Here is a 27,447-nt window from a genome sequence, read left to right as displayed (position 1 = left end):
CAGGAACCCATGACGCCAGGGTGCGAGGGGCCTGGCCTGCAGCAGCCGCTGGCAAAGGGGCTCCAAAATAGGAGAAAGAGAGAGAGGTCGGAGGCAGCCCTGGAACACAAACACCAGTATATTTTATGTGCACGGATGTGAAAAGGAAGAGACAGAGACCAACGGAGGGAGACACAGAGCAGGCAATGGGTCACAAACCGGGCACGTGCCCTTCGGCAGAGCTGCCTGCAGACAGTCCCACCCACTTCACAGGCCCTTTTGCAGAGTTGGGGGCCTGCAGCTCCTCCAGGCCTGGGTGGCCTCAGGGTGGAAGGCACTCTCAGCCATTAGCTCCTCCGGGGCTGGAGCCTCTCCTTGCTGCACCCCGATGATGGTGTCCGCACAATCCGGAGCTTCATAAATAAAGGTTTTCATGAACTGGCCCGCTCGGCGGCTGCCTCCCCGGGACACCCATGCAGAGCGAGGGACAAAGGACGTCGCGGGCACTCCCTGCGTATTATTGCTGTGAATAAGCATAGGCCATTGTGACTCACCAGCATCAAAGAGGGCACAGGGTACGGGGAGAGGGACGCCTAGTGGGCATCGGAAGCAGCTCTACCATGCAGGGCAGCATATCGCTATCTGTACGTCAGAGACGCTGCCATGTGCAGTGGGGAGAGGCCCAGAGGTTCATGAGCCGTGAGCAGGCTCTCCCTACCAGCACCCCCGCTGCTTTGGCAGGGCTGGGATTACCCCCACACTCTGAGTCCCTGGGTACTAAGGGATACCCCAAAAAGCAAGAGTTGAAGACCGGGCTACCCTGGTGAGATCTGAACCTAGAGAGCCCGTGGCCAGGCCGTGGGGCGGGGGCCTCCCTTTGCTGGGGGCTCAGTGCCCTATGAGAAGTGGGGCACCTAGATGAAGCAGCAACGCTCTGCACTGCATGTTTCCAGGCAGGCAGGTTTGCTCCTGGACCCCCTGCCCTTGGGACCTTCTAGGGCCCAGAGAGAAGGTGGCGCCAGGGAATGCCCACGGGCTCGGCTGGAGCGGGGCATTCAAGGGCTTGCTCGGCTGAGAATCACAGAGGCCCGAAGCTGGAAGCCCCCACAGTCAGTCACGGGAGGGGGGAGCAAAGGTGGGTAGTGTGGTCTAGGGGCCCACCCGGGGCACCTGGAGGGGTGCTGGGGTCCAGGAGACTGAGATAACAGGAAACGGGGGGGGGGGGTGTCCAAGGAAACAATTGTCTGGAGGGAACAGGGGAGCCAGACGATATTCTTTCTCTGAGATCTCCTCTACCTGTAGAAGGAAAGCAATCTACCCTCCCTGAAGCCTGGTTCTTTGTGACCCCCAAAGCCCTGGGAATGGGGTCACAATAAACTCAAAGGCAGGGCTGGCCCCTGCAGAAAGAAGTTAATCCCGGGATTTGAGGAAAGAGAGGCTGGCAAAACCTCAGAAAACAATCCTGCCCAGAAAACAAGCCAGGACAGGGACGCCCGTCTGCCTCCTCCAGGATCACAGCCAGCAGTGGGCGACGTCGCTGCAGGTGTACTATCACATCGTGACTCTTCAATGAGCTACAAAAAGGGAAATGCTCATTTCTGCCTAAAAGAGGGGACAGGCTGCTTTCTCAGGGAGTGGGGGCAGAGCCAGAAGTGGGCTGGAGTGAGGACCTCACCTGTCCACTGCCAGCAATGGACCTGTCACGAGGGAGGGGGGCAACCGAGATGACGATGCCCCCAGGGTGGCAGGGCTAATACTGTTTAGGGACTAAGCTCAAAAGGGCAGCCTTGCTGGGAGGGAGGAAGGGAGAGAACGCAGCCCTGAGAAGGGTTTGTTTGCTACAGGGCTGGGATGATGGCAAAACCCCAACTGACCCCTTCCACAAAGGATGCTCCAAAGAACCTTCCAAGGCTGCAAGGCCCACCTCATTTTCTTCCTCATTCAATTCTCCATGGGTCTCCAACACTGGAAACCTGCTCCCCGCTTCCCTAGAAAGTAGGACTGCTCTGGACTGGCTTAAAAATAAACGAATCTGGGCACAGATGACCGAGATCTCTGCCTTTACCCCACTGTACAGATTTGTCTCTGGGCCTCCGTGACGGGCCCGGAGAGCCTGTCTTGGTCATCAGGGGGATCGTGAGTTTTCAGCTGGGCCACTGTGGGGAGAGGGCATGGGGAGGAGCACCAGGGGCAGCGACACAGCCCACCAGACCCAGGTGGGGAGGGTAGAATGGGAAGGCCCCAGGCACAGTGGAGGGGCGGCTGAAAGATGGCCAGGGGCAGGCTTGTCTCGACTCCTATCTCGGGCAGCTGCTGTGTTGACCAGGAAGTTGGGGACGGGGCAGGGGCGGGTGGGGTGACTGACAAGAATACATGGGCTGCTTAGTGGCAAAGGCCTTGAACATAAGAGAAAAAGGGGGAAACGCCACCGAACACACGGGGATTGAAACCTGCAAAAGCCCAAGGTTGGTGGGAATCCAGCACCAGGGGGGGCCCCAGAAGGCCAAGGGAGCAGTGTGGGGCCCTGGGGGAGGGGAGAGGAGCCAAGGGAAGGCCTCCCAGCCCTTGCAGACCAAAACTGCTGCCCAGTCTCTCCTTAGGCTGCAGCTCAGCAGGCCCCCGGGGAGGTATTGGTTGCAAGCAAGCACCTGAATATTGCCTAATGGAACCAGCCAAAGCCCAGCTAAACCCACACCAGGAGGCGACCTGGCCCCAGCCCAAAGCCTCCTCGGGCCTCGCCTCTCACCTTCTACCCCGTTCTCAACGTCCCTTAGTCAGGACAAGGCCTGCTGCTTCCAAAGTCAACCACGTAGTCCAGTTGCTGCCCAGCCACAGGCCACCATCCCCTGAGCTGGGCTGAGATCCACGGACCCTTCCCAGTGTTCCTTTGCCGCCTCGACATCTCCCTCCAACCCCGTCCCAACACCTGACCATGCCCCCCACCCTAACACCAGCCCAGAGTGGAGGGTATGGAGGCTGGGTGTGCTCCATCTGGCTGAGGCTGGGGGCAGGACTTGTGCTGTACAAAGGGGGCCTGGTCTTTGATCCTGGGTTCCATGAGAGACGCCAGAGCCCCACCCGCCAGCCCCCGACTCAATCAGTCTTGACGTGGCCATTGGCCAGGGCGAGGGGGCCCCCGGGCTCCCCGGGCTCAGCATTCTTGTCAAAGCGGAGGCGGAGGGTGTTGCGGATGATGAACTGCTCCACGATGAGGGCCCCGCAGAACCAGGGCACGGCGTACTCCAGGGTGATGAGGCCCATGAAGTCAAAGTCGAACTGGGAGTAGTCCCACGGGCAGGCGTTGAACTGGCGCAGGATGAAGCCGGTGGTGAACTCCCACAGGTAGGTCCAGAGCGTGTAGATGAGGCAGCGCAGCAGCAGAGGGCAGCGACCCCGCAGGCGCAGGTACATGCGCTCCACGATGAGGATGGAGGTGCCGTAGATGAAGAGGGCCCACACGCTCGTGACCCCCGGGAACTTCCAGTTAAAGTTCACCACGAACTCCCAGGCCGCCGTGAACATCACCTCGCAGAAGTAGCCGTGGATGGCGTACAGGTACCAGCGGGACAGCGCCGTCAGGGGCTCAGCGGAAGCCATGGTGCGGACCGGGGCCGGCTGCGGGGGACACACAGAAGACCGATGAGGGAGGGAGGGAGCCCCCGCTTCTGCCTTCCCCCGCCCAGCCCAAGTCTGTTATGCCCAGGCTGGAGGGCATCTCAAACCTGCCTGTCTCTACCTTTCTCCTTCCTGTCAGGTTACCCACTACCTTCTTTACCTTATTCCATAGTCACATTTTATGCTATAAAGGATTTTATGTATATCTTAGGTAGGTGCGCATGAGAGAGAAATAAACAATGCCACTGGCTTCCTCTGAGCAACTCTACTCAAATGCTACACGCCCTATAATAACTTCTTTACGTTCCCCATGGGCAGTGGAAGAGCGGGCTATCCTGGCCCACCACTCACGCCCAGCTTGGAGCTACTAGCTAATTCTTCATTAGGCCCGTCCACTGGGGACCCATTTCTTCCCCCACTTCTTCTCAAGCAGTTCCATCTCACTTATAGTTCTGAGATCTTTCTAAGCAACCTACCACATCTTTCTTTAACTGCTACGTTAAATGAGGTTTTTGTGTTTACTTTCAGTGTTGAGAAGAAATTAGTGGGCAGGCAGAGGCGAGAACCCTCCCCTGTAGTTGTTATTTCCTTCCCCGGGTTTGCTTTCAAACTCTACCCAAACTTCAAAGTCCAGCTCCCATCCTGCTCCCACAAAGAGTGGCCCAGCCCACAGGCTCTGCTTTCTCCTAACCTCCCACAAGCGACAGTCTGGCCCACACATTTGGCCCTTTATCAAACACCACCCTATTTATTATTTTGAGATACATGCCTTCATGACCCAGCTAGTCCGTGAACTCCTTGAGGGCAGGGATATCTTACAATCCTCTGTTCTGTGGCCTTGGCATGAGGCCTCTACTAAGCAGGTGCTCTCTAAACGTCGCATGCAGTTTATGCAGAGGGGGAGAGAGTCTGGGGTTGTATCAAGAACGGGAAGGCAGGGCAGAAGAATACGAATCGCCAGCAGCCAGTGGACATCTTGGCCAAGCCCCTCTCCAAGTGGGAGAGATGACAGAAGTTAAAGAGATGACATCTCATCTGCTCCCTGTCTGGAAATCCCACCCTCACCACTGAGCTAAAGCAGGCCTAGTCAGAACAACATCCACCCTTGGGCATTGTTCTGTGATCTTCCAAGCACTCACATTCCCATTTTTGTCATTGGACCTTACAAAAGGAAGACTCCTGTGAGGGACAGGTAGTGTTAACTTCCGTGTTTTAGGTGAGGCAGGTGGGGCTCAGAGAGGGCAAGTCACTTGCCCCAAATCCCAGGGCAAGCAAATGGCAGAGCTGAGACTGGATATCATACCCTTTGATTTCTACTTCAAAGCTCATCTTACCGCACAACATTGCCTGTCTCCTCTACATACATACCTACAGTCCCTCCCCTGCTCAAAAACACCTAATGGCTCCCCATTTCTTAATGAAAAACTACAACACCCTTGGTCTGCCATCCAAGACTCTTCATGGTCTCGCCCCAATCTACTTTACCAGCCTTATTCTCAGCCAGCGTTTGCTGTCTGACCTCCTTGCCTTTGTTGATCCTGTCCATTCTGTTTGGTATGTCCTTCTCCTCTCACCTCCACAAGTACAAATCCAGCTTACAGGTTACCTTCAGAACAAAATCTTTTTTCATCTCCCTAACCAGAAGTCCTCTCCCTCCTCTGAACTGCCACAGCATTTAGTTTGTCTGTCTCTCTCTGGTACAGATTATTTTCTGTTATATTATGTTGATCACTTCCAGTGTCTTGCCAGACCTCTTTTTGTTTCTGCACCTATATATCCTACCCCTTTCTGGACTCTTCCTCCTAAATGTCCCACAGGCACCTCAAACTCCTTCCTAAAATCAAACTTATCCTTCCCTCTCAAACTGTTTTTCTCCTATGTCGCCATTCTGGTTAATGGCACCACCATGCACCCAACTGGAAGCCCGAAGCCCTGGAGTCTTTTTTTTTTTTTTTTAGGTACCAGGACCTCGTATGTGGGAAGCCAGTACTCAACCACTGAGTCACATCAGCTCCTGCTGGAGTCATTCTTGCTTCCTGTACTACATCACCCCCAAACGGGAGCTCCTTGAGAGTAAGGATCTTGTCTGCCTGGATCAGCACTGTATCCCAGTATTGCAATGCCTGGACTAGTGCCCAGCACGCAGGAAGCTTTCCATACAAGAAAGAAGACATTTCTTAATCCAATAGCTACTGCTATGTAACAAATCATACCCAAACTCAGCAACTTAAATCAACTATCATTAAATGTTCTAAAACTGATTGTGGTGATGAATACACTACTCTGATTATACTGAAAGCCATCAACATTGATGAAGCTGGATGGATTGTATGGAGTGTGAATCTATCTCAATAAAACAGCTTCTAAAAACCAACTACTATTTACTATTACAGCTCATATGTCTGTGGGTTGGCTTGGGTTGGTAGATCTTTCCTGGCCTTGATCATGGAACTGTGGGTCGTCTGCAGGTTCTGTCCTGTGCTTCGCTGGGCAGTTTGGCTGGGGTGTCTCTGTGCCACCTGTCACTTGTCCTCCTCCTGGGCCCAGGGGACAATGCATGTTCTTCTTGGCAAGGCAGAGGCACAAACCAAGCAAGTCAAACCGCACAGGTGCTTTTCAAGATTCTGGTTAAGCCATGCCCACTAACATCCCATTGGCCAAAACAAATCACATGGCAAAGCACCAAGGTGACCCTGTCCATTCCATCTCTTAAGTATCTTTGAAATCCATTTCTTCTTTAGTCCTCTCTTGCCATTGCTACTGCTCTGGTTCAAGTCCTTATCATCTCTCTCCTGGATGACTCTAATAGTTTCCTAAGCTGGTCTCCCTGCCTTGCCCTGCTCCCTTCCAATTCACTTATCACACTACAAGAGTACATAGAGAGCTGTTCTTCTAAAGAGCAAAAAAGATGCTTCTCCCTACTTAGAAAACTTTGGTAGATCTTCAGCATCTACAGAGTAAAGCTAAAACCCCTAGGGATGGCTGGCAAAGCCCTTCACACCCCACCACTCCCTGAGATCCTATCTTCTGGATCTTTACTTTGGTGTTTTTGCTTCCTGAGGTGCCCTTTCTATGTGCTACCACTTTCCCGTGAACCCACAAGTCTCCTTCAAGATCCAGCTCATACCTCCTTCTCTGTGAAGACATCCCAGACACCTCTAACTCCAGAGCCTACTGCCATCTTGTACCCGAGTCACTCCTCTGTGATGAGAGCACTTGGCTTTGCCTTGACTCATCTGAAGACCGGCACTAGTGGTCACTTTCTGGACAGCCCCTCCCCCTTTGAGTGCCACCTCCTACCTGAGGCAGGGTCATCTACCCCTGCCCTCGCCAGCTGCTGAGCAGTCCTCCCTGCCAAGCAAGTTAGTACTCCACCCCACTCACAGAGCCAAGAAGCCCTGTGAAAACAATAATCCCACATAGAGCCTGTGGGAGAAAAGAAACTCAGCCAGGAAGAATGAACACAAGCTTCCAGCTTCCCAGTGGCTACAGAGAGCTTTAATTAAAGGGGAGGGTCAGGCTTCAAAAGATGAGTGGAATAAAAGGGTGAGCGTTTCTGGCACGGCTTTCCATGCCCTCATTTTATCCTGAGCCCCCCACCAAGGAGGGAAGGAAAGAACCCACCCAGGCACCTGCTCTGTACCGTCATCTTCGGCTCCTCCCAATCCACAGGTTCTGGGGAAAGAAGCTTCCTGTTCAGGGGTGCTAAGCTGCAGCAGCCATTCAGCTGCAGAGGATTTCATCACTCAGGAGTGCTCCCCACGTTACTGCTAATTTAAACACCCTGCTCACCTTGCCTCTGATCACCTCTTTCTGAGACAGACAAAAATGGCTTCCCAGATGGTAACAACTCAGAGGCCCCAGACCCCTGGAGCAGGTGAGTTGGAAGAGCTGGATCCCGAAACCCTATTAGCAGAAGGGAGATTAAAGGAGTAGCTCCCAAAGGAAGAGAAGAACCTATGGCAAAGGAAGACAGGGGCAGGAGGAAGAACAGGGTTAACCGCAGCCCAGGTTCCTTTTCTGAGTAGCAGAATGAACTCAGAGAGGTGAAGGGGAAGTGGAGGGGAAGCACCCCTAGACCAGGTCAGACCGTGCCTGAGGGGCTGTGCCTGGAGAACACCTCTGGTCCGGGCAAGGAGAATGGGGAAATTGAAAGACCTGGCTGGGGGCAGAGGACGGGGATGGGAAAAGGAATCATCATCAGCTGGGCGGAAGCTCAGCTTTGGTGGAAGATATGCTAAGATTAGAGGCAGAACATTGGCTTGTCCCAAACCCATTTCTAATCATCACAGGAACCGTGTTTAAAGTTAGAGCTAGAACTGGCTCACCCATCTCTGCTGGGTCTGACTGAACCCTACTTCCTGCCCTGGCCTTCCCCTCCCCCCGGCCCCCTCTACCCCTGGCCTCTTCTGATACATCCTTGCTTGGTCCTGGGATCAGAGCCCTGGGAAAGAACTAGCAGCCCCCCAGACACTGATCTCTTTCTCCTGGTGACAAACACAACCATCCTGAGGACACAGACATGAAGATAGGACAATCAGGAAAGGAAAATTCAGGGTGAAGTAAAGAGGAACAGACTATGGGCAAGACTGAAAGGAGATAAGGGTCTGGAGAGCAGTGGGTGATTTCACAAGCAGGATTTAGGGGAATAGCATTTATATATAAGAACCCTCATACTTGATGAAAGGGCCTGGGAACAGAACAGTCCAGGCAGCAGGCCAGCACTCCAGGTGACTTGCCAGTGGGGAGAACTGCTGCTCCTAGGGGACAGGTGGTGGGGGGAGGGGTTGGCTTCCAGAGTCCTGCTCTCCAGGAGTATCTCACTGGATATACTTCGAGTCCACATGGAGGGAAGAGCAAGCTGTTGGTTTTGCAAAAAATTCCCATCTCATTTCAGGAAGCTAAGGTTGCTGGGACTCTGGGAGGTTTTGTCCTAACAGACAAGCATCTTGGTAGAAAACTGGGATTCCCCTCCCACACAGCCGGGCTGGGCAGGTCTTGCTCTTTCATCCTATTCATTTCCTGTGTTTCCTTCCTCACCCCCAGCCACCAAGTCACGATAGGGCCACGCTCTGGGGAGATGCACAGTCCTTCTAAGAGGAGGCCCCTGAGGACTAGGTCACAGGGGGACAGCGTCAAAGACCTCAGCCCAGTTCTCTGCTAGGCTCCGAGCTGAAAGGGAGTGGAGTCAACAAGGGGAGGGTGATTGTTGTACATCTGGGTGCAAAACGCATGTTCTGAAACCATCCTGAATGTCCCTGTGGCCACCAAGTCAGGGGAGGGAAAACAAACCAGGGGCTTGCTTCAGAGTCAGAAGGGAAGCAAGAGGAGGAAACAACTGTGCCACAGGGTCCCACCCTCTTTTGCTGTGGGCATTCCCCAGGAAAAGCCCCTTGGAGCGGTCCTCCCTCCACCCCCCAAAGTCACAATAATCATCATAACCACGCACTTTTCTCACAGTTTTACATGTATTAACCCAGAGAACGCTCACAGCCACCTTATAAGGAGGACCTATTACTATTGAGTCCATTTTACAGATGGGGAAAGTGAGGTCGTTAGGCTAAATAATTAGCCTAAGTTCTTAGAACTAAAAATGGCAGAGCTGAGATTCAAAACTAGTAAGGCCGGCTCCAGAGCTTTTACTCCTAACCAGCACACTGCACTGCCCCTGAGGCTGACCACAGGCTCCTCTGGGGGCGCTACCGTTTTCTGAGTTTCTGCTTTCAAAAGACTGGAGAGATGACAGGAGGCAAGGAGGATGGGAATTTCCAGGTGGATGCTCAGTGAAGTTCAGATCAGAACGTCAGAGCTCCTGAAGGCTCCCAGCCTATCACCCAGGCCAAGTTCAGGCAGGATCTGCAGGAGGTCCTCCAGGGCCAAAGCTCACCCTCAGGAAGCACCTCAAGGCATGTACCAGTCAGAGACCACCTCGCCCTCCAGGACACAATTCACCCAGAGCCTTCCTGACTCCCAGCCCCCTCCCAGTGCTGCTAGGGATCTCGGATGGTCCAGCCCTGCCACGGAAATGCCAGCCAAGAGCAGTGGCCAGCGTGCAGGCTGCCCAGAGGAGCCATGTGCCCAAAGCAGTGGCAGCCAGAGGTCAGAAGTAACCATTCCACACATGGTGACAGGCAGGGGAGACTCTGGGGCAGGGGCAGGGGCAGGGGTATCTTGGACACTAGGCAAAGCCCAGCTGAGCCAGTGGGCTTGGGGAATGGAGTCAGCCCTGAAACCGAGGTCCACCAAGGCTCAGGAAGCAAAGGACTCTGGAGGTGGGGCCCATAGCCTGGGCACCCTGCATTTCCTGGAATACTCGTTGCTCAGGACTCAGCTCAGCTGTCACCTCTCAGAGACCTTCTCTCATCCCCCCATCCAAAAATCCAAAAGAACCCCCCTTTCACTCAGGTCATCCCCTTTTATTTTCTTCATAGTAATCACGATCTGATATTTTCCTATTTGTCTGGTAATGATACCTAAGAAAGAGGGAGGGCGGGGTGGGTGGGGGCAAAGAGGCCCAGGCCCTTCAGCACAGCTGAAGGCAGGTGTATACAGCTGGCTGACTTGGCCTTCCTCCCCTCCTCTTTCTTGGGGGGTACTGCCTTTTTATATTTTCAACTTTAGCATTTAAAAATATCTTTTTCCCTGATTACAAAAGTAATGTGCTCACAGCTGAAATTTAAACATTACAGAAAGGAATGATTTAGAAAGCAAAAGTCCCCATAATTCCATTTCTTGGAGAAAATTACTATTAATGGTGTATTGTGTATTCTTCCAGATTAGTTTAGTTTTAAAAGAAGTAAATCCATGTAACATAGAAAAGGTATTCAAAATTCCACCAGATTAATGACTATTATCATTTCCCCTCGCAATCTTTTCTCCTACGTATATTTTCCAAGTTCCCTTATTGCATTTATTCTAGAAAAGGTGTTCAAAATTCCACCAGATTAATGACTATTATCATTTCCCCTTGCAATCTTTTCTCCTACGTATATTTTCCAAGTTCCCTTATTGCATTTATTCTGTAACCTAACATTTTCACTTATTATATCACGACCATTTTTCCAAGTTGTTATATAGTTCATTGTTTTAATGGCTGTATAGTACTCCACCAAGTGAAAAATTGTAATTTACTTAATCTAGATGTTCAACAATGGAAGAATAATTGTTTCCCATTTCTGCTATTACAAATGACAGCATAAGAAACATCTTTTATGCCTGCAACAAAAGAATTCAGCCTTTGTCTTCTTTGAGACTATTTCCTAATGAAGGAGTTCTTAATGAATAATTTCAGAAGTGAAACACTGAATACAAAGGAACAACTGTTTTATGGCTGATGTAGATTGTGCTGGGGAGCTCCGTATAAAGTGGGGAAGACTTCTCCTGCCTGAGTCACCATGTTCCCACAGTGGACTCCAAGGACATCTGCCCATCCCCTGCCACACCCCCACTGTCCAGTCTCACGCACCATCCGGGCTACATAACTCAAGAACACACTGCCTGAAGACCCCCCAATAACGGATTTTGCAAGCCCAGGCTGAATGAGAAACAGATTTTGGCCCTTGATTTTAAACTCACAAGGGGGAGTAGAGTCAAGTTTTCACTAAAGCTGAGAAATACCTGTTTACCATTTCTCCCCTCCCTGCAAACTCCTGTGTGGAATCTAAGGCTCAGGACTCCAGTGTACCAGCCCATCGGCTCCTAAAACTTTACCCAGCTGGGACTGAGAAAGCCATAGATCCTCTAACCTGCCTTGCAGGGGAACCCCCTTCCTGCTGCTCCCCAATCCCACAGCTGGACTGTCTGCTCCCCCAGACATAACAGCCTTCAGGCGAGACAGGCCTCTGGGGCTTGGGAAAGCATCCAACTGTCATTTTTAAAAAGCATCATCAAGGAAACACCAGAGGCCAAAGCTGGAGAGAAAGGCCATGTGAGGCCTCTCACCCTCTTGACTGAAGAGGAGACACTGCTGAAATGCGGTGACAACAGCAGAGGACGTGCTCCTCCTGACCCCCGAGGGCCAATTTCATGGTGGCTGAAGTTCTACAAACCCCACCTTCCAGTGCCCTGGATGCTCTTCCCAAGGCCTTCTGGGCCAGCACCACCTGAACCACTCATGGTATCAGGGCAGAGTCCAGAATCCCTGGGTGAGGTGCATCCCACTGCAGGGATGTGCAGGCTGGAGGCCCAGGGATCTGTGAGCCTGCTGATCAGAAAGAGGATTTGGGAAGATGTCGTCACCTGTGTGCCAGGTGTCTCACTGCACTTATGCCCATCAGTCTGGGTCCCACCCCACTTTTGGAGGCCGTGTAAGTTGTAAGGTGGTTCCAACATGCAGCATGGCCTGAGATTGCTGGACATTCCCCCCCCTCCATTCCAAAACTGTACCCCCAGGCCCTGTGGACCGGAAGCAGGCTCAGAACTAGAACCGCCAGCCCCATGCCCATGCTGCGTGAGGCACCAGCCACGGGAAGAGGGGCCAGTGATCCCCTGGGTGACATAACCTACTCACTTATGACACCCTTGAGTGAGCAGCTCAGAACGGACATCAGGATCCCTGTCCAGGAGTGTCCTGGGTTAACCTGGTCCTGGTGCCAGGCTGGGCCTCAGTGCCATCCTCAGCAGTGTGGGCCAGTATCAGCCCCAGGGCTCAGCTGATCCTTGGCAGGTGGGCCGGCAGCTTCCATGAGTGCCTGGGAATAAAAGAGGAGGCCTCCATTAACCTAAACTGCCCCCAGCTGAGAGCCACCAGGCCCGCCAGAGAGACAGAAGCAAGACAACACAGCCAGGGCCCGGGCTCAGCACCAGCGCTCATTGTCCCCAGCCGCCTGGGCCTTTGCCTGCCCGCTCCTCTCTGCCGTCCTGTTTATGGTCTGGTTAATCCAGCAGTGAGCGCCTGGGATGGCTCCTGGGCATATCACAAGTGGTGTCTGGTGCCACAAATGCATGTGTGCACACTTGTCAATGTGAGGAGGGTATTACTTCCAAATCCAGCTCCATTCTCAAATAACACTCTCACCTTCACCCTGTAGTCACTGCATCTGTTCTCAAGGGCGGTCAAGAACCTCACAGACATCAGAGAACACATGACATTTGTTTTACCACTTTGGGAATCGAGTACAACCGCACACAGAAAAACAAGCAACATCATGGTGTGACCTTAACCCTCCAGCCCAACCCCATCACTCTAATTCTTACTGATTTTATTTCATTACTATTATTGTTGTTAATAATATCCTATTAGCATGGATAACTGGCTACAAGCTTATATAAACCTTAGTTTAGGGTAACGGTTGTGGCTCAACTGATAGAGCGTTCGCCTACCATATGGGGGGCCCAGGGTTCTATACCCAGGGCCTCCGGACCCGTGTGGTGAGCTGGCTCATGCGCAGTGCTGATACGCGCAAGGAGTGATGTGCCACGCATGGGTGTCACCCACGTAGGGGTGCGCCATGCACAAGGAGTGTGCCCCACAGGGAGAGCTGCCCCACACAAAAAAACCACAGCCTGCCCAGGAGTGGCACCGCACATACAGAGAGCTGGCGCAGCAAGATAACACAACAACAACAAAAAAAGCGACACAGTTTCCCAGTCCCGCATGACAAGAATGCAATCAGACACAGAAGAACACACAACGAATGGACACAAAGAACAGACAACAGGGGGAAAGGGAGAGAAATAAATAAAAATAAATCTTGAAAAAAAATCTTACTTTATAATGTCCTTTGCCACATACACATGTTTAATAATATCCTTAAGCCTTCACCATCGATGGTGATTCCAACATTTTTTATTTTAATATGAAGGTGCTGAAGCTTCCTCGAAATGCACCATCTGCACATGGGCAAGGATAGAGCTGAGGCCCTGCAGGGCTCTGTGAAAGGACAGACCAGCCACTCCAAAACTGAGAGCAGTATGTGGCTGGGGGTGGAAGCTGGCACCCGCCCCTCCATGGATGGCCCTGTGCCAACACCCACCTCTGCCGTCCTCCCTCTCCCTGCCCCAGGCACTCTGAGCAGGGGAAACTCAGACCATTGCTTCCTAAGGCTTGTGAGGCACCAGGGGAGCCGAGGAGAAGTGAAAGGGCAGGGTCCAGAGAGCCAAATGCACTGTGCGCATGAGTGCTTGTGAGAGGTGGGGGGCTGGGGGGCGGCCTGGCTCTGCGAGCTGGGTGCCGGCCCAAGTCTCCCCAGAGCCTCTGCACTGAAAGGCATGAAGGGTGGTGGGTGTGAAGTGCAGTGGGCTGTGGAGCTCTGCCTGGCTTCTGTCCCTCCCCAGCTCCTCCACAAACAGGAGCCACCACTGCTCCCCAACCTGTCCATCCTCCTCCATCTCCATGCTGCCTGCCCCACGAGGATCAGGGGGCAGCCCTGCCTCAGGCCCGGTCAGCCTGATGACAGGCGGGGGTCACCCTGGTATGTACCTATCAGCTGGAGGACAGGGCCTTAATGGGACCTGCCCGCCACCACCCGCTGCCACCACCAGCAGCACCAGCACCATGGCCCTGGGCCCATGGAGTCAAATCCCATCCACGGGTGCTTCCCCTTGCCCAGGCCCTAAGCAAGCCACTTCAACAGCCCAAGTGAAAACCAAAACAGAATCAGAAAGCAAAGACCACATCCTGCCAGCACAGCCTGCCAGCAGCTACAGGTGGCCCTGGAAGCTCACCCCTGCCTGAACTACCGTCCGGGCAGGTGAAGCCACAGCAGTCGGAACAGGGTCCTTCCTCGGCCAGCCTCTCCCTGGACACCACCTGCGCCCTGCTCTGCAGGCTTTCCCCCCACGACAGCCCACTCCCACCTCTGCCTCCTAGTGCTCAAGGCTCCTCAGGCATGCCCTGGCCCCCAAGAGCAGGTCCCAGCCCACAGGGAACATGAGGCTCCTCTGTGGACTGTAGGACCTGATGCTGGGCAGAGGTTTTGGGGGCATATGAATGTGTGAAGAGCCCTTAGAACAACTAACATGGGCATACCCTCTCTCGTGATTCTCCCAGGTCTCTTGTGAGGCAGGGAGGGCAGGAATTATCACTCCCATTTTAGGGATGAAAACACTGCGCGTTTAGATTGAGCCAAATCTGCAGATTCAATTCCTGGTCCTCCAGGTCATTCCCCCAGCCCCACCCCAGCAGGTCTCCTCACTGCTGCTGAGCTAACCCGCATTCTTCAGGCTCACCTCTGCATGCCCGTGTCTTCCACTCACTGTAATCTACATAGTCCACGGACCCCTTTGCCAGTCAGGTGAAAACCATGGACCCCTTACCAAGTCCACACATTCTATGTATTATTTAATAAATATATCATACCCGTGCCAACACGTCCCCACAAGAATGTTTTGTTTCGTTTTTTTCAGAATTTCAATTCAAGCTCACGGACCCCTTATTAAGAACCCCTGTTCTAGACCCTCACTCCTTTGTGACACTTTCACAGTTTGCCCCTCACTGATGGACACACAGGACTTGGAACATCCTCCTACTGAAACATGGGGTCCCATCTTAACATTATTTATGTCTGCCCCCACCACACTATGAATTCATTGAGGTCATGGAATTTCTGTTGGGTGGATGGACAAGGTGGAAAAGGGTCCCGTTAAATTCCTGGGTGATTACATCATTGACTGTTGTTAACCAAAAAAGAGTAAGGTCAGGAGTTCTTCTCTAATTTTTAGGCCACCATCAAGGAAGGGCTCTCCCATAAAGTACCAGAAATGGTGGTTTACAATGGGTGGGGCTGTCTGCAGAGGAGAGAAGAAAGGACAGTACTCTCATTCCCTTCTCCAACCTCCAAGAGACAGCACATGAACGAGGAGGTGAAAACGGGGATGGACGGGGGGTGGATTGGGTCTGGTCACTGCAGATGACATGTCCATTATCACACGAGGAGGACTGGGGCAGGAACACATCATCCCAGCATCCCTGAGACACCGCAGGAGCTCCTTCATGGGCAAGGGGCCAAACTTGGGTTCAGGTAAGAGAACAACTATACTGTTATTTCTACAAAGTGCTTAAACTTTCAAAAGGCACACGCAGTTTCACGCACATAGGATTCATTTCCCAGTGAGGTTTAACCAGCAGTGGCTAGCAAGAAATTCCCTCTGTATCATTCACTCTCCTCCCCTGCACTTCTTTAGGGTAAGCTGGGCTTGCAGGATTGAGTCTCTACTTCTCTGACCAAAATCTAAAACCAAAATTCCTCCTCTCCATCTCCATGGAGCCTAAGACTGGAATCAGGCAGGGTTTAGGCGAACAATCCCCTTTTCACTCCCTCTCTTCTCTTCCTTGACCCCCACCCAGATGCCCATAAAAGAGAAAGAAAATGCTCCAAAGACCCCCTGGGGGGCTCTCTCATTACTCAAAGTCCCCCAGTTTTTCCCATGTGATCCAGAAACAACTGCCTCTACTTATCCTGTCATAAGACGAGCTCTGAACACAAGTAGATTTGGTAAATTCCCAAATCAAAGAGCTACTATACTCAGCTACAAATGCAATTGGTATTCCGAATTTTCCCAGGTGAGAGGCTGTGCCTGGTTAGTTTCCTTGGGAAGCAAGGAGGCCTTGTCTATTGAGGCCTGACTGGCATGGAGAAAATGGGTGGAGATGGAAGATGAGTTGCCACTCTACTTACATGGCCTCGCCAAGCCACTCAGTGCTGGCCTCTGTGCTTGGAATCTGGATTTTTCTACCTGTGGGACATCTTGCCACCCTTTCTTCTGTCCCACCTAGAGGCCACCTTGCCTGTCACCTTCCTCTCCCACCTTCCTCCTCTCCAGCTAGCCCACTCTAGCCTTAAATGCCCCTCCCAAGGCCCCACTCTGAATGTCCCCTGCCCCTCGGAGGGTGGTCTCTCACCCCATCCCCCTTTCCTCTCTCTCCCATCCCACCCCCTGGCACTGCGTTGCTGCTGCTCACCGTCTGAAAGGCTGGACAGCTGCTGGGCTCTCTAATTAGCTGCCTGGCTGCCATCCCAGAGCGAGGCATGTGTTACTGTAAAGAGCTGCCACACCTCCCCAACATCAATAATCCCCCATGCAGATCCCATCAGGCGGCAGCCGAGGAGCCCTGGAATCCTCATCACATGAGACCACCGAGGCGCCTCCTGTCAGCTGTAAAGGAACTGGCAGCCGCCTCACCACTTTAACAGGATGACTGGGAATTTATCCAGGTTCCCCCCAATTACTGGCCAAGTCCTTTGGGGGTCACACAGGTTCCCCTGCCTCACCATGCCTTCAGAAGTGGCAGGGACACTACCCCTTCGTTGTCTCACCAGTGGAGGCAGAAAGAAGTCCAGTGGGTCTTTTCAGAGGACAAGCCTGGAGCACTCCAACAGTGTGATCCCCAAGGCCCTGCAGTCCAGCCATTCCAGGCAACTTGGTCCAAGAAGTCCCATACAAGCTGGTTTATTTATCTGAGGTGTTGAATTCCAGAAGTCAGCAAATATTTATTGAGTATCCATGGAAGGCCAGGCATTGTACTAGGTGCAAAAAAAAAACCATGCTCCTGCCCCCATAGAGCTCACAGGCTGGTGAGGGAGATGGACAATAAGTAAACAAGCCAAAGCATACTGTAATTTCTGATACTATGTCATGAAGAAGGGAAGGTATTGTGGGGAGCAGAAAGAAACTGGGCACTGGAGGGTGAGTCTTCTCTAAGGAAGTAGCATTTGGACATAGATCAGGAAGATGACAGGAAGCCAGGACAAGTGCTTTGGGAAAGGCATTCCAGCAGAGGGAATGGTTAGTGAAGAGGCCCTGAGGAAGGAACAAACTTAGCAACCCTGGATCCAGCTGTTAGGGACGCTCCTTAGGAAACCCCCTACATGGGGCTTGGAGGCCCCTGGCACTGTCAAGAAATGAGTTTTCCCTCTAAGGGGAAGCAAATGGGATACACACAATGAATCCTGTTATTCATTGCCTGCTATTCTCAATCAAGGTAACTGCCAACCTATGTCCAAAATGATAGACTACACACCTGCAGTGAGGAAGTAGCACATACAACACCTTTGTCTAGGAATCTGCTTACTTGTTCCTTTGATGACTGTCTCTGTAATTAAAATAGAGAGAGATTTGTCCCTTTGCACCCCAAATAAGTCCAGGGAAAGTGATAATTGGATATTATCACAGAGCCCCAGTTTCTGCCCCAGGTAGAGTAAAGCAGACACCCTCTGGCCCTTATTGCAAAAGTCACCCAGTAGTCCCTACAGTGCCAGCTCAGCCAGGGCAAAGTGAATATGGCAAGTCAGCTCAAGATTCCTTTTGCAGGCAGAGCCTAAAAACTGTGCGAGTCCTATTCAGCTGTTGTTTGACAATGCATTTATTAATGAATGAAGAGAAAGTGAAATCCTCTGACTGATAGCCTGGAATTTCTACCTACTTGTGAACTAAAGAATTGAAGAAATTTTACCATACCCCAGCATACTACCTCTAAACAAGCCTTTTCAGTTTCATGAGTGTGATGGTTTGATGCTGGATGGACCCAAGAAAATCATGTCATTAGAGCTAATCCATTCCTGTAGGTGTAAATCTATTGTAGGTGGAACTTTTTAACTTAGATACAGGTAAGGGCCTTTTGATTAGATTACTTCAGTAAGGCATAGTCCAGGGTGGATCTTAATTCTCTTACTGGAGTCCTTTATAACTGGGGTAAATACAGAGAGAGATGCAGAGAGAGAAAGGCACAGGAGTTCAGAAGGAGGAAGCTGAAAGTGATGAGACCTGGAGGAGAAGTGAGGTGCTGCATGTGCCTTCCCAAATGACAGAGAAGTCCAGGATCACTGCACTCAGTCTTCGGGGAGAGAGCATCACCTGATGTCTTGATTTGGACATTTTCACAGCTTCAGAACTGTAAGCTTGCTACCTAATAAATCCCCATTGTAAAAGCCTACCTATTTGATATATTGCTTTCAACAGCCTTTAGCAATTGCTAAAACAATGAGCAAGTAAAATCTCTTTTTATTTAAGTCAGTTTGTTGGGTTTTCTGTCACTTGGAACCAAGAAAACCCTGACTGGTTAGCGATGTGGTTCAGCTGGGCTCCCGTCTACTATATGGGAGATCCTGGGCTCGTTTCCTGGGGCCTCCTGGTAAAGCAAAGCTGACCCGCATGAAGAGTTGGCACAACAAAAGAGACAAAGAGAAGAGACAGTGAGAGGCACAACAAACCAGGGAGCAGAGATAGCTCAAGCAATTGAGAGCCTCTTTCCCACATTGGAGGTCCCAGGATCAGTTCCCGGTGCCTCCTAAAGAGAAGATAAGATGAAACGACAAGCAGAAACAGTGAGTACACAACGAATGGACACAGAGAGCAGACAGCGAGCACAAAACAACCAGGGAGGGGAATAAATAAATAAAATAAATCTTGAAAAAAAAAAAAAAAAGCCTGACTAACATGAGTGATTACCCCCTACCTGGAAGACAACTAGATTGTACCAGGATCACACATCTGAACACATCCTGCCCGTCTCTGCTGCTGTAAAAACCAATGGTTCTGTCCCTGGCAGGAGAGAAAGAACTGAGAATAAGAAAGGTCAGCCTCCTAGTAAGGAGGAACAAGCTCAGCAGAATAGCGAGGACCCTGTGGGCTCCAAATCTTCCTTCCAGTAACTGCCCAGACTTTGTCACTTCCCCTTGACAGGTAGAGAGAATGACTGGCCAGGGATGATGGGCCTGACCTTTGCCAACAATCTAACATTCCTTGATTATTTTCCTCAAACAGGAGGCATGAGCACAGGGGCCTGGAGACAAGGCACAAGACAGGCCAAGGACTATAGTTAATAGTACAATTATAACATACACCATCATCAATTGAAACAATGAACCGCACTAATGCAAGATGTTAATAATAGGGTGGTATAGGGAAACCCCCTATTTTATCATGATTCTTCTGTAAACCCATGTCTCTAATTAAAATAATAATAAAAAAGAACAGGTAGTACACAAATAGATTACTTTTTCTACAAACTCCAGAACTAACCAATTTGATAGCCACTAGCTACATGTGGCTATTTAAATTTAAATTTAAAACTCAAAGTAAAAATGCAGCCCCTCAGTTGCACTAGGTACATATCAGGTGCTCAATGGCTACATGTGGCTAGTGTGTACAACACTGAACAGTGCAAATCATCACAGAAAGTTCTATGGGTAACACTGCTCTAGAGCTTATCAAGGGGTGCCCAGAAGGCTGCCCAGTACATAGGCCTAAAGCTGGACTGTGCTTCCTTGCTCTTGCAAATTTTTTCCTTCTTAACAGATACCTCTGCCCTCCTTCTCTCCCTCAGATGTGAGAGGGAGAAAATTAACCCTTATTCCAGGAAAGGTACTACTGACTATCTGAGGAGTGACTTAGAGCCAAGAGGCCAGGAGATGGCCCCGGCTATTGGAGAATGAGGTCAGCCCCTGGATCTCTGGCTAGAACTTATACTAAGGGTGATGCTTGGAGTGTTTAAAACCTCTAAGCTATTTATTGAGCGCCTTCTATGTGTCCAGCAGCTTTCAAGTGGTTGTCTCCTCAGTCCCCTCCCCAAATAAGGCAGTCATCAACCCCAATTTACTCAAGAAGCAAGAGAAGCTTAAAGAGGTTAAACGACTTGCTTAAGGCCACAGCTAGAAAGTGGAAGGGTCAAGGCCTCTACCAGTGCTTGTTTCTCCTACATCACTCATGAGATGGGAACGTGTGGACAGGAACTAGGGGCACTTGATTTACCTATGGCAATTTACCTACAGTCGAAAATAGCTTCTCATGGCAGGGACTCTCAGGTGAGTCACCCCTTACAGCCTGCTCAGATGCACCAAGGGACTTGGCAGCACTCCCTTCTTAGAACCTGCTCAGCCAGGCCCAATTCTAGAAAGATACCACAGCAGAACCACAGGAAGACCGAGGCACAGAAGATAAACCTGGGAAGGTGGTAGGGGTCAAAACATAGGCATGTGGCAGTTTTCCTGCAAAGAGGGTTGGAGAATTGTCAAAATTGTTTTAGAAAGACATCTGGAGAAGCGGATTTGGCTCAACTGACAGACTGTCCACCTACCACATGGGAGGTCGAGGGTTCAAACCCAGGGCCTCGTGACCCATGTGGTGAGCTGGCCCAAGCGCAGTGCTGATGCGTGCAAGGAGTGCCGTGCCATGCAGGGGTTTCCCCCACGTAGGGGAGGCCCATGCACAAAGAGTGTGCCCCTCAAGGAGAGCCGCCCCGTGTGAAAAAAGAGCAGCCTGCCCAGGAGTGGTGCCGCACACACAGAGAGCTGACACAGCAAGATGATGCAACAAAAAGAGACACAGATTCCCAGTGCCGCCTGACAAGAATGCAAGCAGACACAGAAGAACATACAGCGAACGGACACAGAGAGCAGACAATGGGGCAGGAGGAAAGAGAGAAGTGAATAAAAAATAAATCTTTTTTAAAAAAAAAGACATACAGTGGGGACTCAATATCCATTTATGGAATGGGAAAAGGCAGGATACCAGTCTTCCACGAGTGAGGATCCCAGCCAGGAGGAGCCGGAAGGGGCGGCTGCACTGGGGGAAAGACTGCGGAAGGAGAGTCGTTCTGCAGCACTTGCTCTGTGCTCTATCCCTGACTTAATCTGATCTGTCTCTTTACTTCAAGTAATGGTCCAGGGGAAAGGCCGGCATAAACTTGGCTGGGCACTGACCCCAACCACCCCAGACACTTGCCCCAAGAGCCTTTAGCCCCAGCAATCTCAGCCCCACCCTCTGCCTCTCCGTGGACAGCTCCATCTACAAAGCACAGAGTCTCACAAACAGCTCAAAATATGGCCCCAAACAGCACTTACACAAGAGTAATTACAGGGAATATTATCTCAGTCTGCCTCTCATTAGCCACGTAATTAGACTGCTGAAAATAATTAACATTCCTTTTGACAAAGGAAACAGGATCCTTTACATTCATTAGGACAGCCTCAAATCAGCCTGTGCAAGGCCGGGAAAAGAACTCATCACTTCGCAGGCCTGCACGGAGATGAGACAATATCCGGTAACTCAGGCTGGGTGGCAAGTCCTACCCAAGGCCAGGCTCACAGGTGAGCTGATGCATATGACAGCATACGTATCTATGTATGTATGCATGATAAAGAATAACACACGTGCATATGCATAGAAAAAAAATTGATGGAAAGATTGTAGCAAGATGGCAAGCCAAGGGCATGCCATCCTGCCTCCTCCAAGACCCCAGAAATGACAGAAAAGACATTTTCTAAGAACAAATCCGGTGGTGGACTTGGCCCAGTGGTCAGGGTGTCTGTCTACCACATGGGAGGTCCACAGTTCAAACCCCGGGCCTCCTTGACCCGTGTGCAGCGGGCCCATGCGCAGTGCTGATGCGCACAAGGAGTGCCCTGCCACGCAGGGGTGACCCCGCGTAGGGGAGCCCCACGCACAAGGAGTGCGCACCATAAGGAGAGCCGTCCAGCGCGAAAGAAAGTGCTGCCTGCCCAGGAATGGCGCCGCACACACAGAGAGCTGAGCTGACACAACAAGATGACGCAACAAAAAGAAACACAGATTCCCGCGCCGCTGACAACAACAGAAGCGGACAAAGAAGACGCAGCAAATAGACACAGAGAACAGACAACTGGAGGGGGAGGGGAGAGAAATACATACATACATAAATAAATAAATAAATCTTAATAAATAAATAAGAACAAATCCATTACAGTACCAAAAAAACAAGAAGACATGCCATTAGTGGTCTAGCAATAATATGGACTCCCTGAAGACAGAAGGCAGATGGGAATAAACTGATGAAGCCACAACCAAAAACTAATAAATCATAAAATACTACTACTACCAGATGACACTCATACAGCACATATTACATGCCGGACACTGTTCTAAGTACTTTGGCATATATTATCTCATTTAACCCTCACAATAATCCATTGAGAATAATCCCTACTTTATAAATAAGACCCAAAGAGGTTACATAGCTTCCCCAAAGTTACAGTGTATATTAGTGTGAAGGCTAGGATTGAACTCAAGCTGTGTGGCTGGGGATTCTATGCTATCAGAGGAACAGCTCTGGCGGGTTCCAAATTTGTAGCCAGCAGATCTGAGGCCTGAGTGGTTGGTTTTTAGATTTAGAGCCACCACGCAGGTTGGCCCCTCCCCATCTCTCCACCCATGCTGTGCCAAGCAGTGGGCCTGCACGGACACTGGGGTGGAGAGGCCCAGGTAGCTGGTGACAGACACACAGACCAGCTCCAGACATTCCCCAACAGGTACATCCCCATTCCGTCCACAATCAGCGGTAGCTGGTTCAGGTACACAGAATTAGTATTCACAGAGAGGTGACTGAAGAACATCAAAATACAAAGAGAGGAGCAATCAACCAAGACACACCAAACATTTGTGGAAAACCAATACCATGAAAGAGGCACCAAATTTTAAAACAGAAGTTCTAGCTAGAAAACAAAATTAATAGAGTCAACAGAATGAGATGTTTTTAAAAGTATGAATAAATATCTTCTGAAGGATAGGATGGGCTACTGAATCCATGAAACAGAAAAAGGTTGTTATCCAAAAAAAAAAGGGTAAAGATCTTAGAAATGAAGGAAATACACCATGTTTAACAATGGCTATCTCTGCATGAAAGAGTAAATGACCTTATTAAACTTTTCTTTATATATTTCTTTTACATACTTCCGTTTTTTAAAAACTTCCTATAGTGGACATGTATTACTTCCAGAATTAGAAGTTATTTTTTAAAATGCCTGGTACAAGGGAGAAGCTCAATAAAATTTTGTTGAATGAACCACTTTGCAAAACAAAAGGAGGTAGATCCTGTCTCCTGAACTATACAGGCTGGTCCATAACTCACTGTCCCCCAATCAGCCCACACCTCTGTTTTCTGCTCACATCACACATCCACATCACATCGGCATGCCCTTACCTCTCCTTTCTGTTTCCCACATTTGTCTATCTTTCAATGCCCCTCAAAGATTACCATTGCTGATGAAGTGCCTCTGCATCCTAACTAACCCGCCACAATCCCTCCTCCCCAACTTCTTAAGGCACCTAATCCTCCAGGACCGGAGGATGTCGAGCTGTCCTGTGGTAGCACCATATTGATAACTTGTATTCCCTTTACCGATCAGTGAGTCCAGGTCTTGTTTCTCCAACTTGATCGTAAACTCTTAAAGACACATACAGGGCTCTAAACTTCCTTTTATATTCCATTGTGCCCAGATCAAGTTAAGCAGCTTTTGCAATAACATTCCTATGTTAGGTGGGTGAATGACAAATGAGCTTCTGTTCCTGGTGGGAGTGGGGAGAGGCAAATAGCCTGTGGAAACGTGGTTACTCAACAGGGCAGGACCCAACCCAACCAAGCCCTCCCATAGGGAGGATGCCCCCCAAAATGGGCTATCTGGTCCTGGAGAGCTCTGAATTCCCACCAGTTAGGCTGGGATCCAGAAACACTTGCAAATCCAGAGGGGCTAGCTAGTGAATCTAGAGGGAAATTTTGATAAGTAGGATATTTATGTGGTCTTAAACCATCTCCCCACAGATTGCTTATTAGTAGCATGGGAAAGAACAGTAAATATACAGTGAAGAAATTGGAGAACAACTTGACTGGATGACTAACCATCACACATCAGGGGCAGGGGAACATTAAGTGTCTTGATGTGATATACTGAAAAGGACGCGCCATCACTCAAGTATATCCCTGCCAGGAATGCATAACTCATGAGCCAAAGGACAGGGGTGAGCAAAATAAAACAAATCCAAAAGGAAGAACATACCACTTTTTTTTAAAGGAGGGAAGAGAGGATGTATTCTTCAAAAATGTCACTGTCCAGTTTCATCTGTTTGTCCCATGGGATCTAAGTCCCCTCTCAATTGGAAGCAGAATGGACATCACTTGGAAACACTGCCTCCAAAAGGGGTCCTCCTGAAGGCTCTAGAGACATCTGGACACTATAGGCAGGGCAGACAACCCCAGGAAATCAGCACCCTGTCAGCAGACCTTATCATGTAATATATGATAACCATCTCCTCATTTATAATTTTACTACACATGGTTCTTCCGTTTATTTCTGTTATTCTGTTCATTTATTTGAACCCATAATTAGCACTATACCCATTAAATATATGCCCCAGAGACTTAAATCTTCTGGCTGTTCATATGCTGGTTGAGCTCTGAATCTCAGCAGAGTTGCAGTCAACACCTACTCTCCAGTTCACTAGACTCACTCAGGACAACTAACAAAAGGATGATGATAGACACCAACAATCCCCAAAAAACAGAGAGAATCTACAACTGCCAAGCAAGACAGTTCTCTCCATCTGCCCCATGGGATCTAAGCCCCCTCTCAGTCGGAAGCAGAGTGAGCATCACCATCCCAAAATCCTCAAGACTGAGGAGTGAACAAACATAAGTAGGGAATGCAACTATGGACTAAAGTAGACGTATTATTATTCTAGCAATGGAAGAACTTGTAACATTGATATAAAGGCAGTGGTCACCAGAGCTTCTGAGGGGAGGGAGAGGGAAGAATAGGTGTAACATGGGGCATTTTGTGGACATTGGAATTGTTCTGCATGACATTTTACAGTGATGGATACAGGACACAATACATTTTGTCAAAATCTATAAAATTGGGAGGTGGATGTGACTCAAGCAGCTGGGTGCCCGCCTACCACACTTCTGAATTAGGCCACGTTGGTCACTCCCTGAAAAGAGTGAGGCACAAACCTGCATTCCAGATGCTCTAAGTCTGAGGTGTCTGTAGGACACACAGGAACTGCCCGCTCTCGCTAGAAACATGTTTGGGACCCAGCTGGAGCACTGCAGAGGAGAATGCTGGGTAGAATTTGCGGGGGCTGGCAGAGGTTGCAGTGCTGTGACGGAGCCTGAGGAAGCACCAGGGAGGCAGGAGGAACCCAGGAAAGAAGGCTGTTGGGGAAGTAGAGGCAGGAGAGCATCAGAGGCCATGGCCAACTCAGGCAAGTCAGGCAGGGATTAAAAACAGCTAGCAGCATAGTGGTCACTGGTGGCCAGGTAAGAATGGAGAATGCCTGCAATGGGAATTAACAGAGACCATGTGCACAGATGACTCTTGAAAAATTGGCTTGTGAAGGAAAGAAGAGCTGTTGGAGGAGAAGTAGAGATGAGGGGGTGTCTTTCCTCCTGCCTCTTTTCTTTTTTAAAGGTAAGAGAGATCTAAGGATGTTTAAATGCAAAGAAAAAAACCACAGCAAGAGAGGACTTGTATATGGGACATATGCTGCAGAGCACACACAGACACCCTGGGTTGTCCCAAGGTCATAGGAGGGGAGCACAGAGAACCACAATCCTGAAGGCAGGTAGGACATGTGGGCCATTTTAATCCCTTTGACAGAGTGATGAGGTTACACGTAACCTACCTAAGATCACACAAATACCCAGTCCTGTGGGTCAGGCTAGAACACAGGTGTGCTGGTTGCTGGTTCTGGTCCCTTCTTCCAGACCAGCAGTTCTCGACAGGGCCACTCCCGGGGGGTGGGAGAGCTGTCAGCACATTGGTGGTGGGGGAGTGGCATTTAATGGGTGGGGGCCTGCAATGTTCCAGGTCTTGCAATACTCACAAGAGCCCACTAAATGAGGCAGGCTAGTATAGTGAAAGGGGGAAGGCGGCTGAGGCCAGGGAGACAACATGGCTGACAGACCACATGAGCGTGAGACCCTGCCCATGAGAATCTCATTTGGACCGAGAATCCCATTCAGGGTCAAGGGAAAGCCCCAGATAACTCTCAAAAGGCCTCACCATTGGCCCCCTTGAGGACTGACATGTAGGGCAACCAATCAGAACAAAAAACAGTTGTGGCCCCTCTCCCAACATTATGAAGGGGGAGGAGGAAAGACTTTTAAAGGCTTGCTCTGGGGTGCCACATGCCTCTCATTCGGCAGCATGTCCACAGTTCATGCCTCTGGCTGTGTACTTCTCCCATTTCCTTGTTTCTTAATATACCCTTTACTCCCTTGCCTACCCTATGGCTTTGTCCTTAAATTCTTTTATGTGACATAAACCAAGAACCTAGAAGCCCAGAACCCATCCGGTAACAGAAAGAACTCTCCCACGTGCCTTTAGAATGCCTTTGGACATTCACTGAAGGGTAAAGCCCATTTCTATTATCTGCCTCTGTAACCTAAGTAAAATAAAATAGCCCCCTGTTTGGGTATTGCTGGGAGGGACCCGTTTATTGACCTGAAAGGTCTCTCTCAGACACTGGTACAATGGAAATCACCCTACAGAATTGCAGGTAGGCAGCACCTGGTTGGTGATAAGCCAGTTTCAGTCCAGTAGAGAGAGCTCATCAGAATGGACAAAAGTACCGTACTTATCAGTTTAAATCTGCTCCCCACTTTGTAATAAGAAACTTTAATGTTAGGTAGTCATTGCAATCCCTCACTTGGAAATTCCCTAAATGCCTTTATAAGCAGCTGGGACCAGATGGCTACTGGGACTGTCACTCCAGTTCTCCCAGTTTGAGATCTCCCTGCTTGAGCAATTTCTCCTTCAAAAAAACAGCAGCTGTAATTATGCTGATGACCTTTCTTCTTTTAACAAACCTAACTCCCTTTCTGAAACAAACAAAGAAGATTTTTGCATGGTTTTCTTGTATACTCAGTTTTCCCAGGAATGCCATCAGATTATAAATCGAGGGGATATTGTACTTTTTGTTCTTTGGAACTTTATCAAGAGCTGTTCATCATTTTGGAAAATCATGTCAACCCCAGCAACACCTCTCCTGGCATTTGAGTCACCCACACAACACACCTGGATCTGTAGGTATTTGTGGTTGTTATATTCTCAGTGATTCTATGTACAGGTCCAGGCATCTGACTGCTTCCTTCTGTCTTCTGTG

At 50.1% G+C, this 27,447-nt stretch overlaps 1 protein-coding gene across 7 annotated transcripts in view; it reads right to left on the bottom strand.

Moving 5' to 3' along the window:
- Positions 1 to 100: 100 nt before the first annotated feature.
- Positions 101 to 27,447, bottom strand: part of TMEM229B (transmembrane protein 229B) — a 43,388-nt gene continuing 16,041 nt past the window's right edge. For 4 of the 7 annotated variants that reach the window (XM_071213857.1, XM_012519187.4, XM_058293234.1 and 1 more), the window contains exons 2-3: positions 12,104 to 12,284; positions 101 to 3,594 (exon numbers count right to left, since the gene is read on the bottom strand). In XM_071213857.1, the coding sequence (XP_071069958.1) occupies positions 3,073 to 3,576 (504 nt within the window). In that variant the 5' untranslated portion in view covers positions 3,577 to 3,594; positions 12,104 to 12,284 and the 3' untranslated portion in view covers positions 101 to 3,072. The remainder of the gene's footprint in view (positions 3,595 to 12,103; positions 12,285 to 27,447) is intronic. The other 3 variants (XM_004477297.5, XM_058293235.1, XM_004477298.5) reach the window with 1 other exon arrangement.

This window comes from Dasypus novemcinctus, chromosome 3, assembly GCF_030445035.2.
Source record: "Dasypus novemcinctus isolate mDasNov1 chromosome 3, mDasNov1.1.hap2, whole genome shotgun sequence".
Classification (NCBI taxonomy): Eukaryota; Metazoa; Chordata; class Mammalia; order Cingulata; family Dasypodidae; genus Dasypus; species Dasypus novemcinctus.
The sequence above is the reverse complement of the archived record's forward strand: the minus strand, read 5'-3'. Positions and strand labels throughout refer to the sequence as shown.